At 39.9% G+C, this 19914-nt stretch overlaps 1 protein-coding gene across 1 annotated transcript in view; it reads left to right on the forward strand.

The window, feature by feature from the left end:
* LOC131927091 (inositol-pentakisphosphate 2-kinase) overlaps positions 1–19914 on the forward strand; it is an 81832-nt gene that overhangs the window by 35899 nt on the left and 26019 nt on the right. The window contains exon 7 of the mRNA XM_059282749.1: positions 1264–1322. Within this exon, the coding sequence (XP_059138732.1) occupies positions 1264–1322 (59 nt within the window). The remainder of the gene's footprint in view (positions 1–1263; positions 1323–19914) is intronic.

The raw sequence follows: 19914 nt of genomic DNA on the forward strand, positions 1-19914 counted from the left end.
TTGTGTTTGTTGTCATCATCGTCAGCGGCCACTTCAAGCTGAACACACAACCAAATCCTGACACTGTTTTAGGTTCTACCTGAAACTGATAATTTCAATATCGCCTTCAGTGGACGTGATAGGACAATATATGAGGTCTGTGACTTTGAATGAGAGGGAGGAAAGTACAAGGTTTTATTTGGGAGCTGGATAATTTGTGTTAAAAAACGAAGAAAATAGGGAGTGGGGGGGGGGGGGGGAGCGTTTAACCAAGTACCTGGTTTAGTCGCTGACTTAGTCACGTAGGCACTGGTTCTGTTGGAGACTAACGTGTCTGCTGTTGTCGTTTGGTGGTGTGGGCTGACGTCTTTGTGATGGGGAGATATTGGGGGGGGGGGAGGGACCCCAACGAAGCTGTCTGGGTCAGTCTCTGACACTGTCACGTAGGCCCTCGTATTGGAGACCAATTTGTCTGTTGTTGTCGTTTGGTGGTGTGGGCTGGCGTCTCTGTAGTGGGGAGATAACGAGGGGTGGGGAGATAACAGGGGGGGGGGGGGGCTACTTTTGGTGCTCATCGTATTGATGTTTTTATCTAGCGTGTCTCACTGTGATCGTTGTTAGGTTTGGGTTTAGGGTCAGTGTGTAGGGTCAGGATTGGGGACCTGATTAAGACGGGTTACGGTTAGGTCTAATGTTAGAACCAACGATCGGGTTCCGTCTAGTGTTAGAACCACCGTTCGGGTTCCGGGTTACAGCGGTTAGGTCTAGTGTTAAAACCAACTTTCGGGTTCCGTCTAGTGTTAGAACCAACGTTCGGGTTCCGGGTTACAGCGGTTAGGTCTAGTGTTAAAACCAACGTTCGGGTTCCGGGTTACAGCGGTTAGGTCTAGTGTTAAAACCAACGTTCTGGTTCCGGTTTACAGTACCGGTACCCAGAAAACACCAGTCATATCATAGACACCTCCCATCCTTCTTTTAAAATAAGTTCCTTCTTTGTAATGTCTTTATACCACAGAACACGATGTAGATGTACAGAAATAGGATTAATTTAAGTGAAGTATGGAATTGAACCTAATTTAGATGTACAGAAAGAGAGTTAATCTAAGGCAGTATGGACTGATGAAGCCAGACAAACTGAACACGTCTTTAATGGGTTATCTCTACCCAGACCAATCCAGCTCACACGTCAACCTTTTTTTCTTCTCTCATATCAACAAAGATGTATTGTCCGCTACCCGCTTGTTTAGTCGTTATTAATTATTTTGTTTTTGGCTTTGGTTTCAGAGAAAATCTGGTCAATGGCCGGAGACAAGCGGCTACTGTCCTCTCCACCTCTTCTCTGGGTGAGTACTCTAGCAGCAAACTGGTGATTGGTGGGGTCGGGTAAATAAGCTGACAGGCTGGGCTATTCTGGGCAGTTTTTAATTTCATTTAAACTTGACGCTGTTTTTTTTTTTTTTTTTTTTTTGCTCGGGTTTTTTTTTTTAACGACTTGAAAAACGGTAAACAGTCTATCACACTTGTAAAGAAAATGAAAGGTGTCTGAAGTAATTTAATGGAAGCAGTTTATTCACATTGTCCTGAAAATACACTCAACCGACTTGAGATGTCATTTATCTATTTAAATCTCTTTCGGCTGAAATTGCATTTTTTTGTAAGAAACAAAAACAAAATAAAATAAAATAAAAAAACAAGAACGAATTCGCCTGCAGACAATTGAAATACTGAAGTATGTTATTTTATTTTGTTAAAATAGATGGAAATAACGGCGAAACGAATCACGATTAACCACTGTTTCAACCCACTTAATTAGGTTCTGCAAAAAATTATTCCACACCTTCAATAAAGAGAAATGCGTTTTTTTATTATGAATGAAAAACAAAAGGATGCTAGAATTAGCTTTTGACGGACACGAGAAATGAAATGACATCTAAGAAGGAAGTCACGTCCGACCATGAACTTGTGTTCTGTAAGATGAAAATAAATTGCTGACAGGGACAGCTAATTCCCAGAGAAACATTTAATGACCATCTTTTTCCTACTCAGCCCTACTCTTTGTTGGGACTGATTTATATAAAGTAACGAATTCCCACATTTGAATGTTTACTTAATCACATGAACTCCACCTACTTTATTAAGAAAGTGAAGTTCCCCCTTAGAGACAGTGATCCATTGGGCAGTTGAAGTAAAGCTCTCTTATTTGTTGACCGTGGCATATAGAAGCAATAGTGTTGTCAACATTATGCCCAACCCCCTTTACTTTCTGAAACGTAAATCAAGTACCAATGAGAGCTGGATGGACTCAAAAGTCCGAACATAGATCCGATCTCGATTCCTACGGCCTAACGTTCTACTATTCGACCACACCGTCCACCCATATCGTGAAAAAATGCTGCTATGTACCACACCAACCACCAACACAATCCCAACCCCAACCACCACCACAACACCAACCCCAACCACAACCCCAACCACCACCACAACACCAACCACCACCACCACAACACCAACCACCACCACAACACAAACCACCACCACAACCACAAACCACCACCACAACCACAACCATCACCACCACCACAACCCCAACCACCACCACAACCACCAACCACCACCACAACAGCCTCATATTCTGGCCCTCATATTTCCCCGGTTGAACTATATGCAGCAAAGCCCCTGTTTTCTAGCTCTAAGGTCACCGCTGATAAATTATTCATTTTTTAACAAGCCGTGGCATTATGTAATTGGGTCACCTCCCAGTGGTGTTGTTGTTGGTGACAGGTGACATGTTGATATAAAATGTAAGGGCTGGGCTGGTGTATGACGGGGGGGGGGGGGGGGGTGTTTATGTTTATGATAGCGTTTGTTATGTTAAGGTTATGCCGGGAACAGGGAAGAGTTGAGCGATGTATAAGTTATCATAGGTGAATATAGAATTGACATAACAGTTACATGTTGAGTTATTATAGAAGTGATACGTAGATTTACTATAGGTGTATATAGAAGTTATAAGTAGAGTTATCGTAGGTGTATATAGAAGTTGTATATGGAGTTATCACATGTATTTTATAAGTATAAGTGATATGTTGAGTTATCACATCGAATCTTCAAGTGATAAGTAACATTTAGAGTACTTAAAGTTGAACATATAAGTGAATCCGACTTAAGCTTGTGTAAAAATCAACGCTAGTCATTCCCCCCCCCCCTCATGTATTCAATGATTAAAAACGTTAGAACCATTGACTGTTGTAATCAATGATAAAAACGTTAGAACCATTGGCTGTTGTAATCTATGATAAAAACGTTAGAACCATTGACTGTTGTAATCAATGATAAAAACGTTAGAACCATTGGCTGTTGTAATCTATGATAAAAACGTTAGAACCATTGACTGTTGTAATCAATGATAAAAACGTTAGAACCATTGACTGTTGTAATCAATGATAAAAACGTTAGAACCATTGACTGAGGTAATCAATGATAAAAACGTTAGAACCATTGACTGTTGTAATCAATGATAAAAACGTTTCATTGGCTGTTGTAATCAATGATAAAAACGTTAGAACCATTGACTGTTGTAATCTATGATAAAAACGTTAGAACCATTGGCTGTTGTAATCAATGATAAAAACGTTAGAACCATTGACTGTTGTAATCTATGATAAAAACGTTAGAACCATTGACTGAGGTAATCAATGATAAAAACGTTAGAACCATTGACTGTTGTAATCAATGAGAAAAGCCATCTTTAAACACTCTATTGTCATTGAACGCCAACGTGAGCTTCTTATCAGTCTCAAGAGCTGAAGAGTTCCCATACACTGGCAACACTAGAAACACGGGCAACACTAGCAGCAATAGCTAGGTGTGTAGGAGAGATAACCACGATGTGCGACAACATTGAACAGCTAGGCTTACTAATGCTGATTGCCCATTATAGTTGAGTCAACTGTTCGAACAGACTTCTTGTTTCTCGAGGGCAGATAATTATTCTATATTTAACATACGTGCCGCTCCCATTTATTTATTTGACATTTTTAAACCATAGTTTTAACAATAGGTTCAGAGGCGTAAGCGACCCTTCCCGGCGCCCGGGGACAAACTTTCAATTTGGCGCCCCCCTCCAGAGAACAAACTTTCAATTTGGCGCCCCCCTCCAGAGAACAAACTTTCAATTTGGCGCCCCCCCCATGTATTTTTTTAAATATTTATAATGCAAAACAGCAGCTAAAATGAGCTTTTAATTTTTTTTCAAACCCATTTTGGCGCCCCCCTAGGGTCGGCGCCCGGGGACATATGTACCCCCACCCCTCGCTATGCCTCTGTATAGTTTATATGTTGGTGTCTACCTCAAGTCTTGTGATATGACTTGTCTAGGCACATTTGTTTATTGTACGCCCCGTGACTTATGTCGTTTTAAATAAAGTTTAATTATTTGCCTGGCAGTACGTTTTAAAAGTACGGCGTGGTCGAGTGGTAGAGCTCACAGTCGCTAACGCGCAAGTTGCGAGTTCGGTTTCTGTTCTTTAGTGGGAATGTATAGGTGGCATGCGTTGAGGTTTAATGAACTGTACTGCAACTGTGGTTAATGATTTTGGTTACTCGTGTAACGCTCTTTGGCATGATGCGTCAAATTAAAATTGACTAGTTTAGTAGAACTAACATTTTCTAAAAAAATTCTTTCTTTTTCCTTTTTCTTCTTTTTTTTTCTTCTTATTTTTTTTCTTCTTCTTTTCTTCCTTTTTTTACCTGTAATCTTAACAGCAAACTAACATGCGTAGTACTTTAAATACTTTAAAAAAATGTTACTATTACAATTTAAACTTAAATTTTAAAAAAGTAAAAAAATTATATCCTTTTATAAAAATCTGACTCTGCCATTTGTTAAGGATCACATGACTTTTTGTTTACAAGCAAATGTTCTGTTATCTTAAGCTATTTTTTTTTTTTTTTTTGATGGATGTTAACTTTTTCCCAGGCAAAAATAGTCATTTCCCGTGTCACAGAGCCCATATTTCAGCACAACACACATGACAGAAACATTTTTCTAACTCTCCTAAAGTCCACCCAACTCTATTTTTAGCCATGTAGTATGGTATGTCCAGGTAAAATAGGGTTAAACAAAGCAGGCACAAAAGGTATAATTGTTGTTTTGATCCATGACATTAACCTTGACTGTACTTGACCTACATTTAAAGCAAACAAACCGATAAGCGAAGTGCATTTATTAAAGTCCATACCCCCCTCCTCCCTCCTTTATCGGTAACATTTTAACACGGTTCTTTACCACCAGCCCTCGTACACCAATCTTTACCACCTCCCATATCCCAGCTCATGTACAACACACTGTACCATCTCCCATATCCCAACCCTCTTGTACACCACACTCCACCACCTCCCAACCCCTACTGCCTATGTACACCACACTGTACCACCTCTCATATCCCAGCCCCTGCACACCAATCTTTACCACCTCCTATATCCCTTGTACACTACACTTTGCCACCTCTCATATCCCAACCCTTGTACACCACACTGTACCACCTCCCATAACCCAACCCTTGTACACCACACTGTACCACCTCCCATATCCCAACCCTTGTACACCACACTGTACCACCTCCCATAACCCAACACTTGTACACCACACTTTACCATCTCCCATAACCTAACCCCTTGTACACCACACTGAACCACCTCCCATATCCCAACCCATGTTTACCATTTCCCATGCCCCACTAAGCCTGTATGTGTGAGATGGTTTAAAATGACCAGTTCGGCTAATCACCCAGAAGTGACGTCACGCTGTTACCCTAAACTTAAACAGCTGCTACCTGATCCCATTAAAACTTTGATCTCAACTCTCTGGAGCACCACAATAGTCTTAGGTTCGAATACGGGTCAGACTTGTATTACTTGTAACCATTGCCATACCTCATACAACCCCTGTGGCAGGAGGGATTATCACAACATTAGAGACTTAGCTGTGACCACATGACAAGAAATTCGTTTCAATGTAGACGTAAACTGTTCCGATTCTACAGCGCCAGAATTTTTTTTTTACTGTGTGTTTGTGTGTGTGTGTGTCTGTCTGTCTGACTGTGAATACGATAACTTGAGTACCGTTACAGCTAGGTTGATGAAATTTTATATACAAGTATTATATAAAATTTGTAGTTCTGTATAAACTTTTCAGCGATTTCCGATAACCGGAAGTGGAACTTATTCTACTTTTAAATTTTCAAAAGTCTGTAACTTGAGTTCTGTTTCAGACGAAATCTCACATGTGAGTAAAATATCTAATTCTCTGTCTTCTGTCCAATTTTGAGTAATTTCCGGTGACCGAAAGTAGTACTCTACGCTATTTCCGATTTCTAAAAAAAAAAAACGCATATAAATTTATAAAGTACTAATATTCAGCACTATTATACACACATTGTTTGCTGTTCGCTTGGTGCGCAGTTTTTTTTCCTACGAGATTCTATTCTGTTTTAAAAAGTTTAATTAAGTAATTAAAAATTGATAAAATAATGTCTAAATCCCGAGTTGCTGTCCCTCGTTGTGTTATATCAGAATATTCGAGAAAGTTTATGGAAGATTACTGAGCTCCCGCTTTCTTTTTTTAGTTTTTTCTTCAAACAAATAAGTAAAGTTGGCATAATTTGTTTTGTTTACTTCGTGACAAGTTTGGCATTTCATACCTGCAAAGAACAATTGCCAGAAAAAAAAAAAAATAAAAAAAAAAAAAAGTACGTCCAAGTCAGCAGTTAAAAAAAAAAACCCATCACACAATACACTGCTGACAGTTTAGTATTGGGTTATCTCTGTTTTCAACAAACAACTGATAAACTCCCGCCGTTATCCCATCTCCCTTGTTGGTTTCTGCTATCATCACTGGGTGGCGTCCCGTATGCTGAAAAACTAGATTAGGCCCCCTTTGTTTGTTTACGAGGGAGAAACATACGAGCCGGCCCAGCCAATCAGAATTGACGGAGTCGGCTGGACTCTAAATGTCAGGCCAATAAATCAGGGCGTGATGTTTACGGTGTAGTGGGTTAATACGACACTAATTCTCTACTGGGGACACACTAGAAGTCAAGTTTTTTTTTAGTTTATTGCTCACTTTTATTTATTTATTTTGGAATTCTCGGGTTACTATTTTGTGTCTTAACAGATTGATGTCTTAATACGGGATCATTTTTTAAAGAGATTTAAAAAAAAATAATTAAATAACAAAGCTTGGCTAATAGAAACAATTTTTACAAGCTTTTATTTAAATCACTGTCTCTGTCTGTCTGTCTAGATCGAAACGCCCGAACGAAATTTCGGGCACTTCTGACAGATTTGGTTCATAGTTGGTACGTGTATCAAGACATGATGACATTAAATTTAACTTAATTGTTTGCCTAATTAATTTTTTATGAAAATGTTTTTATTAACAAGAAGCTTTTATGTAATAATGCACTAAAAAGTTCAAAATAAATTATGCACTACTATTTAAATAACTATAAAGAAAAGCGTGGGTCTTTTTAGTATCTATTGGATACCTTTACTAATATTAAAGAAGCGACCCACGCTTTTCTGACCCACAGTCAGTTCCTGTATATGACTTGTCAGTGTGATTACCGCACGACGCTGGTGTAGGTTTTTCCAGACTTTATATATAGACCTCACTTGCACGCTACTGAAAAGTCTTAGGGCAGGATTTTTAAAGAGAAATGGTCTTCAGGATTCTCTCATCATAATGAAGCACGGTTGAGATAATATTGAGTTCTACATTTGTTTTTGTTTTTTTATGCTATTTGTCAAATACCTCCGTTTGTTTTACTGAAGAGTTGTGTGAAATTTGTGTAAAGCTAGAGTTGAGAACTGGACAAAGCATGAGTGTCTTGTGTGTAGTGGTATACACTGCAGTGGCGTCACTATGTCTAGTTTCACCCGGTACGGCAACTAAGGATATCATTGTCGTCCCCCTCCAACATTTTGCGTTTTCATTTTGGTGTCACCCCTGTCTCTTACAGTTTGATTAGTGACGTTTTGGGTGAGATAGGATGTGTATGTCTAAACGCAGGTGGTGAGATGTGATGTGTATGACTAAACACAGGTCATGAGATGTGTATGGCTAACCGCAGGTGTTGAGATATGTGTATGGCTAAACACAGGTGTTGAGATATGTGTATGGCTAAACGCAGGTGTTGAGATATGTGTATGGCTAAACGCAGGTGTTGAGATATGTGTATGGCTAAACGCAGGTGTTGAGATATGTGTATGGCTAAACGCAGGTGGTGAGATATGTGTATGGCTAAACGCAGGTGGTGAGATGTGATTTATATGGCTAAACGCAGGTGGTGAGATATGTGTATGGCTAAACACAGGTGGTGAGATATGTGTATGGCTAAACGCAGGTGGTGAGATACGTGTATGGCTAAACGCAGGTGGTGAGATGTGATTTATATGGCTAAACGCAGGTGGTGAGATATGTGTATGGCTAAACGCAGGTGGTGAGATATGTGTATGGCTAAACGCAGGTGGTGAGATACGTGTATGGCTAAACGCAGATGGTGAGATGTCTAAACGCAGGTGGTGAGATGGGATGTGTATGGGTTAACGCAGGTGGTGAGATGTGATTTACATAGCTAAACAAGAGCCGTGGACACAGGTGTTGCAGGTGAGGTTAACCTTGCCGTTAAACCGGTCCGTGAGTTAACACCGGCATGTCCTTAAGCTGGATCAGCCGGACCGGTGACGTTAACCACGACAGGCCTGCTCGGTGGGCTTGTTGCTGGGATTTTGGCCATCTGAGGAGTTTAAGCCTGAGCTTAACCCTCTGCGGGTTCAAGTTGGGTGGCTTACATTCTGGACACACACACACACACACACACACATGCATGCAATAATTTGTTCTCTACATTCGTCAGTTTGAGGTCTGTAACTTCTAATTTTTTATGTAATTGGGGTGGGGGTGGAAGTAACCGAGGGGTGGAAGCAAGGGGAGGTAACTATACTATTTATTTAAGTATACAGAAAGCTATAAAAGTATGTTTTTAAGTATATAAAACAGCAGGCTATAACATCGTCACGCGAAGCACTTTGGCAGCAGAACACAATAGTTTTGAATCATTTGTTATTGGAGTTCGCCAATGTCAAATAGAGCCCGTACTTTCCTGATCAGCCCGAAACGACTTCACAGTTTAAAATATTAACCAAACTTAGGGCTAAACTTTAATACTAATAGAACCCTGTGCACATTTTAACAGTTTAAAAACTTAAATCCTTATCGGTTAGAATTCTTAAATGTTTTTATTTTTTAATTTTTTAAAAAATTTATTTTGAAAAAAAAAAAACACCAGAAAATGTTTTTGAACATTTGCAAATACCACCCTGGATAAACTTCAACACTCCCCTTTACATGGCCAGGTAATGGAGAAATTCTTAGAAAGGGCGGCTTGGGAAAAAAAAACTTCTCTTTTGTAAGAGCCTACATGTTGACATTCTTGTAGGGGCTTACTACATGCCGACGTGTAATGAGGTGTGTTCAAAGACTGTGTACTTAGGACCAGGTTGTGTTGACACAACAGATGTATGCGTGTTGTCCACTCGCTGGATAAGTCTGGTGGATGTTTGGTGTACAGGTCTGTGTGTTGTCCACTCGCTGGATAAGTCTGGTGGATGTTTGGTGTACAGGTCTGTGTGTTGTCCACTCGCTGGATAAGTCTGGTGGATATTTGGTGTACCTGCCTATGTGTTGTCCACTCGCTGGATAAGTCTGGTGGATGTTTGGTGTACAGGTCTGTGTGTTGTCCACTCGCTGGATAAGTCTGGTGGATGTTTGGTGTACAGGTCTGCTTGTTGTACACTCGCTGGATAAGTCTGTTTTATGTTTGGTGTACAGGTCTGTGTGTTGTTCACTCGCTGGATAAGTCTGGTGGATGTTTGGTGTACAGGTCTGTGTGTTGTCCACGCGCTGGATAAGTCTGGTGGATGTTTGGTGTACAGGTCTGCTTGTTGTACACTCGCTGGATAAGTCTGTTTTATGTTTGGTGTACAGGTCTGTGTGTTGTTCACTCGCTGGATAAGTCTGGTGGATGTTTGGTGTACAGGTCTGTGTATGTCCACTCGCTGGATAAGTCTGGTGGATGTTTGGTGTACAGGTCTGCTTGTTGTACACTCGCTGGATAAGTCTGTTTTATGTTTGGTGTACAGGTCTGTGTGTTGTTCACTCGCTGGATAAGTCTGGTGGATGTTTGGTGTACAGGTCTGTGTGTTGTTCACTCGCTGGATAAGTCTGGTGGATGTTTGGTGTACAGGTCTGTTTGTTTGTTTTCCACTCGCTGGATAAGTCTGGTGGATGTTTGGTGTACAGGTCTGCTTGTTGTACACTCGCTGGATAAGTCTGTTTTTTGTTTGGTGTACAGGTCTGTGTGTTGTTCACTCGCTGGATAAGTCTGGTGGATGTTTGGTGTACAGGTCTGCTTGTTGTACACTCGCTGGATAAGTCTGTTTTATGTTTGGTGTACAGGTCTGTGTGTTGTTCACTCGCTGGATAAGTCTGGTGGATGTTTGGTATACAGGTCTGTGTGTTGTCCACTCGCTGGATAAGTCTGGTGGATGTTTGGACAGGTCTGTGTTGTGTAATGTTCACAGTCCTTGCACTTGGTGCAACCCATGCTTTTGGTATAGTCAATAATTCGGTTTAACCCATACATTTAGTACACCCATACATTGGTCTAACTTATACATTTGGTATAACCCATACATTTGGTATAATCCGAACATTCGGTATAACCCATATATGTTGTATAACCCATACATTTGGTATAACCCATAAATTTGGTATAACCCATACATTTGGTATAACTTCATACATTGGGTAGATCTCACATATGCTGTATAACCCATTATTGATAGAATCCGAACATTCGGTATAACCCATATGTGTTGGATAACCCATGCAAATGGGTATGACGCCAGGGCTTAGTGCAAACCACACCATATCTTCATATGTAGAGTCATAGTAACAGAAGAACTCTACTGTATCTACTCGAGAGAGAAACACACACCACACAATAGGCGCAACCTACACATTTAATCCATAGGGCACGTGAAGTAAGATTCATCTTTTTCTTGACCACAGCATATCGATGTTAGCAATCGAACTCTCCACTACCCGATCTAACAGTCCCATGATGTAGCAAATACATTTTAAAAAATCTTTGTGATTGTCACTACCCAATCACGCAGTCCCATGATGTAGCAAATACATTTTAAAAAATCTTTGTGATTGTCACTACCCAATCACGCAGTCCCATGATGTAGCAAATACATTTTAAAAAATCTTTGTGATTGTCACTACCCAATCACACGGTCCCATGATGTAACAAATACAGTTTACAAAACCCTTGGTATTGTTAAAACATTTGGTAGGGGTCATACATATTATAACAACCCTTATAATTGTAATATATACATTTTTAGTTGTGTAAGCCATTTCATTTAAACCATAATGTTTAAAAACTATCATACATACCATATAACAGACAATTCGTTTAACACATACACTACAGTCTTGTGTTTATACGCTAGTAACCCCATACATATTGTATTCTCTAATAACCTGCTTCGTGATGATGTAGATTGCCAACTACTATAAAAACAGCAATAAAAGCTAATGAATGTAAATCTCTGTCCCTACCCTTAAGCTGTGTGAAACATTGCGCAATGGTCGGATAAGATTAGGTACATCCTGATTTTCTGAGTGGGTTTTTTTTTTGTTTGAATTAGGGTAGGGGGGGGGGATTTAGCCTATGACAAGAGGTTATTGTCGTTTGTTGGTTCCGCCCCCCCCCCCCACCCCTTTTCTTTCTTTGTGTTTACCCGGCAGTTTAAAATATTCACTGGTTTGGTTTGTGGGTCGGAGTGGTCGGGGAGGGTAAGCACCTGGTTGCTAATTCGAAAGTTCAGAGTTCGAACCCTCGGGCAGATAAGGCTCGTCAGCCGAGGACAGCAACCCATCTAAGAGTGAAAATTCCTGAATCCGTTAGGAGTGGAGCCTTTTAGGCGACGGGATTGCCAACTCTGGTTTCCTTTCGGCAGCTCCTGCGACACTGCTGATTCCAAACTGTACAGGTAACGTCCTGTCCCTTGGGTCCATCAGCTGTATTGGAGAGAGGGGTCTGATACACGGGCAACATCTGGCTCTTCTCAACTTAGTGCCCTGGCTCTGTGCTTGGGTTTCTAATAGGTAATCATCCAATGGTCTATTAGATTAAGGAGCCATATTTCTAGTTAGGTTTAAAGTATCAAATGGTCAGTGTTGTCGTTTGTTAGAAATGATGGTAGTAATACGATGAAAACTGTCAAGCTTGGTATCGAAGTGATTTGTAATGTGAGGTTCAAGTATTGAAATGGTATATACTATTAGAGCGGTGTCTTGAAATGATATATAATTTGAGAGTCATGTATTGAAATGATATATTAGGGTGGTGTATTGAAATGCTCTATAGGAGATCGGGCTGTATGTCAAAAAATCACATTGTATTACATACTACGTGCCCTAACACAATGCCAGTAAAACGTTGAGAACCTCTATATATTTTTCTATCCCTGCCCTGTAAGTTATATTTGCTGTATACAGTGTACAGTGCACATATTAGACGAGAGTCGATATGTGAGTCACGTATGTTCAATATGACAAGCCTTCACACACACACGCCCCGAGAGCCTTTCATCTAAAGGAAGACGTCATATGAAAACGGCGACTTGATAGATAGATAGATAGCCTAGCCCTGAAGGCTTCATATTTTTACTTCTCTCCTGTGTTGATAAGGTGTTGAATGTCAGAGTACAAATCGTGTCCAGTTGTAAGGATGTGTACAGGTTGAAATATAATCTGGCCTAGATTATTGTGTGTGTTTGTATTGGTGAAGAGAGGGGGGGGGGGTGTTTTATGGTTGTTTGTTTTTGAGGTGGGTGGGGGGGGGGGGGTGTTTTTTAACTGGCTGGTTTTTATTTAGGTCAACAGATGTGCAAATATTGATTGATATATTTTTTTCTAAAATGGTAAATCTTGTTTGGGTGCACTTATCGTGACTTACGATAGACCCAAGTGGTGTTTAGTAGTTTTTTTTTTTTTGGTGGCTATGTCAGATGTAGGTCTTTGCCTATTTTTGCCTAGAATTAAGTATAGGTCTTTGCTTATGTGTGCTTGGCGTGTATGTTTTGTTTCTGTATGTAGTTCTTGTTTATTTGTTTCTAGCATTCAGATGTAGGTCTTTGTTTATTCGAAGTGAGGGTATACACATTTTCTTTAATTTAAGTGTATTTTTTAAATGATGGTAGCATTTGCTGAACATGAAATAATACTTCAATATGTTGCTTTTATAAATGTAGGTGTTATACGGAGTACTTATATTGTAGGTGAGATCTCATATAAATGTAGGTGTTACACTTAGTACTTAAAATGTAGGTGAGATATCATATACATGTAGGTGTTACACTAAGTACTTGTAATGTAGGTGAGATCTCATATAAATGTAGGTTTTACATGAAGTACTTATAATGTAGGCTAGGCCCCACTGAAGGATGTATCCATGTATGCCTTAGTGTCTTAATCATACAACGCTTTTTACCGTATGTCATCCATAGACCACGGTCCCTATCATACACTATATGATGCCACAGTCATCCATAGACCACGGTCCCTATCATACACTGTTTGATGCCACAGTCAACCATGGACCACGCCTTAAGCTGCTGGCCTGTATGTTTCACATAAAGACATGTACTACAATTATGTCACTGTAAAAAAAAAGTCTAAGCTTATCAAATTCTACCGAAATCTCTGGTTAACTGTATGAAATTTTTGCTAAGAAATCATCTGAAATCTCTGTATTCTGTTCCCATCTGTTGTCACTAAACAACATGTTGACTTGTGTACTGTTTTAATCAACACAGATTAGATAACGATCTTAATGACGAGTGGTCCATGTGGAGAAGGGTCCTGTTAGAGAGACATGGGATAAGCTTAAATACTTGACCTATCCTAGTTAGAGAGACAAGGGATAAGCTTTAAAGTACTTGACCTATCCTAGTCTGTGTGTGTTTTTGTTGGTATTACAATGGGTGTCTGGGTGGGAGATTAGCAGGAAACGAGTGTATGGTGGTAGATAGAAGTGTGAGAGATGAGGGTGGGGTTAGTGGTCGGATGGTAGGCTTTAGAGAGGTTTAATACAGGTAAGTTATATACAGGTGTATATACTTGTAGTATAGGGGTTAGTAGATAAATTATTTAAAGGTGTATATACTTGTAGTATAGGGGTTAATAGATGAGTTATATACAGGTGTATATACTTGTGGTATAGGGGTTAGTAGATAAATTATTTACAGATGTATATACTTGTGGTATAGGGGTTAATAGATGAGTTATATACAGGTGTATATACTTGTGGTATAGGGGTTAGTAGATAAATTATTTACAGATGTATATACTTGTGGTATAGGGGTTAGTAGTCAAGTTATAGACAGGTGTATATATTTGTGGTTTAGGGGTTAATAGACAAGTTATATACAGGTGTGTATAAATGTGGTGTAGGGGTTAGTAGATAAATTATTTACAGGTGTAAATACTTGTGGTATAGGGGTTAGTAGATAAATTATTTACAGGTGTATATATTTGTGGTATAGGGGTAAACAGACACATATACACGTATGTGGGGGTGATGTATGTATATTGGGATGTTGGCCTATACGTGCATGTTTCTACAGGTATATGGAGATATTTGTACAGGTATACGGAGGTGTTTGTACAGGTATAAGGACATGATTGTCATGAACAAAAGGAACAAACATGTAAAAGTACATAGTGATTTATATACAAGGCGTGTCTTTCCCATGTTGTAAATAGTTTTTTTTATACCCGTGTAAAGAACGTGTATCACGCAGTAGGCTCTGTTGTCAGAGTGTGTGAGAGTCTGGGAGTGTATGTGTCAATGTGTGTGAGTGAGTGAGTGTATAGATATTTAAAGTTGTGATAAAGTCAGTAAATAGTTGTTATTCACGTGTCCAATGTAGCGGTGAATCTTTGGTTTGTTTGGTTTTAAAAGTTGACCGTATTTCTGGGTATTTGGTGTAGTTTGATCGAGCAAATTCTGTTGACTAGGTCAGGGACGATGTAAAGGTGTAGGTTCTTTGCATACACTTATGATGTGGGCTCAGCTATACTTGGCACTTGGCATTTGCTACTCCATTTACTGTATTTTAGGTATCTAGACTTAATTTCAGGAGAAATGGAGTGTGATGACTACACACGGATTTCTTAAAGCTTTATTTTGTGTATTTAAAGGTTGACTCTACTTCGTCTTCCACGCTATCCCTTCATATGCCGAGGTCACAGAAACAGGTGAACTCTACTTCATTTACCACATAGACCGTCAGGTTTGGAAGGGGGAACTTTACTTTTACTACCTCGTCTTCACCCAAAGACTCCTTCAAGTGTATTTGTAGTCTGATTGAAATAATTTTATTTCCATCGGATTTTAATTCCGTGCATCAGTTTAATGTCCTCGAAGTTTCTTCCTAAAATAGTTTTCTAGTTTGTGTACATATTTCCCCCATTTCTCTTCATCGGTTTTATAGCTGTATCCTTAACGTTTTGTCCTAGAATTTCAAGTAGGACTGAGTCAATACATTCCACTTTAGAACGTTCCCCGGGAAACTTTTCAGATGAGTTGAGGTGGGTTAGGATTCTATAATGACAAAGTCCTTCTATCGTATTCAGACTTAGCTGGCTAACAATGGAGACTCGCCATAGAAGTGAGTTCCTCACACTTAACAAAGGTCGCAGTTCTTCTCTGGACACTGGGGTTAAAGGTCAGTTTGTCTTGAGGCTGGGGACAGCTTCATCTTACACTCGCAGTTCTGTGATTAAGTTCAAGCGTGAGAAGATTTTTATTTTAAACAGTGAACACTGTTATTTTTAGATAATTTTTTTTTGTAGTCTTGAATTGGAATAAATGATGGTCCGCAGGCAATGTGGCTGATTATTACAGTTGTCAGACAGTAATGACCGCAGGCAATGAAGCTTAATATTACAGCTGTCTGGCAGAAATTACTGCAGGCAATGGCAATGTGGCTGAATATTACAGTCGTCAGATATAAATAAACGCAGGCAATGTTGTTGAATTACATATTACACGCCAGAAAGCCAGTAATAACCGCAGGCAGTGTGGCCGAATATTACACATTCGAAAGCTATTAATGACCGCATATCTTTACCGACTATACGTACTTTCAACACGCCCAAGAAACCCATCGTTTTACATACTCACAAAACACCCTTCCTCCTACATAGATGCGAAATAAAGCACATAAATGACACGTTTAAATAAATAACCCCCACATTTATTGATCGCAGTTTGTAAGATGTTGACCTGCGCTCTATTAACTACAAGCTTTCTGCGAGCCAAAAAAAAAATGCATATTTAAAACTCTTAACACCCCCATATTCCCCTCAGATTGAAGCGAAATCGCAAGACAGATCTGACATTGTAAACAATCCGTTGTATTTATTATTCACACCTCTTGCAAGACGTCTTCAAACCGAATCTTAAACCATGCTTTTCCTCGCCACAATGTTATGTAACGCAACGTTCAGTTATTGTAGTTCATGTCTGGGGTATTTTCTTGTTCGTGTATTATCCTGCATGACATGTTGACTTGAACTAGGGTTTATGTTTAAATATTGATCCTTACTTCCTGTCGGCTTTGGGGTTTGGATTATACAGCTAGAGAGAAACTCAGGGAAAAACTCTTTGGGTTTTTTGTTGTCTTTTTGTCTTGAACATCCGGGTTTGTTCTTGACAAAAAGATTGTTTGTCAAGAGGATCTTTGATAAGATTTTTTATAAGATTAGTGTTTGAATACAATCATGTTTTGTTTACACAAGAGCTTGTTTTATAAAGTGGCGTTAAGTGTTCATGTTTGTCAACATTCCCCACACACACAATAGCCTCTCCCCACTCCTCACACACAATCGCCTCTCCCCACACCCCACACACAATAGCCTCTCCCCACTCCCCACACACAATAGCCTCTCCCCACTCCCCACACACAATAGCCTCTCCCCACACCCCACACACAATAGCCTCTCCCCACTCCTCACACACAATAGCCTCTCCCCACACCCCACACACAATAGCCTCTCCCCACACCCCACACACAATAGCCTCTCCCCACACACAATAGCCTCTCCCCACACCCCACACACAATAGCCTCTCCCCACACCCCACACACAATAGCCTCTCCCCACACCCCACACACAATAGCCTCTCCCCACTCCTCACACACAATAGCCTCTCCCCACACCCCACACACAATAGCCTCTCCCCACACCCCACACACAATAGCCTCTCCCCACTCCTCACACACAATAGCCTCTCCCCACACCCCACACACAATAGCCTCTCCCCACACCCCACACACAATAGCCTCTCCCCACTCCTCACACACAATAGCCTCTCCCCACACCCCACACACAATAGCCTCTCCCCACACCCCACACACAATAGCCTCTCCCCACTCCTCACACACAATAGCCTCTCCCCACACCCCACACACAATAGCCTCTCCCCACTCCTCACACACAATAGCCTCTCCCCACACCCCACACACAATAGCCTCTCCCCACACCCCACACACAATAGCCTCTCCCCACACCCCACACACAATAGCCTCTCCCCACACCTCACACACAATAGCCTCTCCCCACTCCTCACACACAATAGCCTCTCCCCACTCCTCACACACAATAGCCTCTCTCCCCCACACCCACACACAATAGCCTCTCCCCACTCCTCACACACAATAGCCTCTCCCCCACTCCCCACACCCCACACCCAATAGCCTCTCCCCACTCCCCACACCCCACACACAATAGCCTCTCCCCACTCCCCACACCCCACACACAATAGCCTCTCCCCACTCCTCACACACAATAGCCTCTCCCCACACCCCACACCCAATAGCCTCTTCCCACACCCATTTCCCACATGTTAAAAGTGACACAATTTACGCATCTTTTGTCGTTAAACGAAGAACCTTGATAAACTACATCAATCTACACGAGCCTTCATATAGTATTGTCTCTTGTTTATTTTCACCCCCCCCCTCTTTTTTTTTGTCGTTAACAAAGAACTTTGATATACTGCATCAATCTACACGAGCCTTCATATAGTATTGTCTGTTGTTTGTTTTCACCTCCCCCCCCCCCCCCCCACCTTTTTCACCGTACGTAGTTAGTACAAGGAAATCCTCAGCCGTTCTATGATAGATAATTCAAGTGAGGATCTATTCGGTTTTAACTGTAGGTGCTTTAAAAACGTAAATGTAGTTCAGTGTACGCGAATAGCATGGTGTTAAAATATAAAAATAACCTACATTGAAATATATCAAGTATCAGATCGAGATTATACCAATAGATCCTAGATTGAAATGTATACCAATAGATCCTAGATTGAAATGTATAACAATAGATCCAACAATAGATCCTAGATTGAAATGTATACCAATAGATACTAGATTGAAATGTATACCAATAGATCCTAGATTGAAATGTATACCAATATATCCTAGATTGAAATGTATACCAATAGCCTAAATTGTAATGTATACCGATAGCCTAGATTGAGATGTATACCGATAGCCTAGATTAAGATACATACCGATAGCCTAGATTAAGATATATATTACTAGCCTATAATGCAATATATACCAATTGCCAAAATTGTTGTAAATACCAGCAACAATTGTTTCCCATCCCGTGTGTACTTAGATAAGTGTTTTGAAGTAAGCTGGTAAAGAAACAATGGATAACTTCTTGACCCCACTTAGTGGAGGCATTCATTGCGTCTGATGACTCAAGTCGGGTTCAAGTGAAATGTTGACACACATCAAACTGGCAAGTTTCAGCAACAGCAAAATGACAAGTTTTAGCAACAGCAAAATGACAAATATCAACAACATCAAAACAACAAATATCAACAACATCAAAACGATAAATATCAACAATTCAAAACGATAAATATCTCAAAATTAAAACAAGAAGTATGAAAAACACCAAAACGACAATTATCAACACCAAAACGATAAATATCAGCAATTAAAAATGACAAATATCAACATCAAAACGATAAATAACAACACCAAAACAACAAATATCAACATCAAAATAACAAATATGTACAACATCTTAACAACAAGTATCAACATCAACACGACACTTATAATCCTGTCTACAAGTACATAAACAACAAGAGCTCTACACAACATGCAGCACTAGTCCGAGGTCTGATAACCATCTCTAGTCTCGAGAATTGGCTACATTATGTCAACACTTGGTCTGTTCTTGTCTTATTGGGGCTAATGTTTTCTCTACATAAGTAGTGGTGTGTTTACATAGCTTACACATCTTACAACTAACTTATTTCTCTACATAAGTAGTGGTGTGCTTACATAGCCTACATATCTTACAACTAACTTATTTCTCTGCATAAGGAGTGGTGTGATTACATAGCCTACACAATTTACAACTAATAAAACACACACACACACACACATAATTTTAACCTTTATAAAAATCAGAACTATACAGTGAGACCCAATCACCCACACACTATAAAATATTCCAATTAAGTTAATTAGAAGATAATGTAGTGTGATTCGCAGAGAAAAAAATATAATTGATCTATAACCTATTATATCTGTTATTTGAATTTTTGAGATTTTTGGCTTTTCAGCTGTTTTTCTCTTACACCAAAATCAATACGTGATATAATATCGTTCTATGTTCGTTGCTGAGTAATAAATATGATGTTGTGTTCGGCACGATTTTTTTCTTTTGCAAATTTGCCCGGATTTTATTTTTTGTGTTTGCCACTGCG

This window comes from Physella acuta, unplaced genomic scaffold, assembly GCF_028476545.2.
Source record: "Physella acuta isolate Inbredline_101_S28 unplaced genomic scaffold, ASM2847654v3 ptg001372l, whole genome shotgun sequence".
Taxonomy (NCBI): domain Eukaryota; kingdom Metazoa; phylum Mollusca; class Gastropoda; family Physidae; genus Physella; species Physella acuta.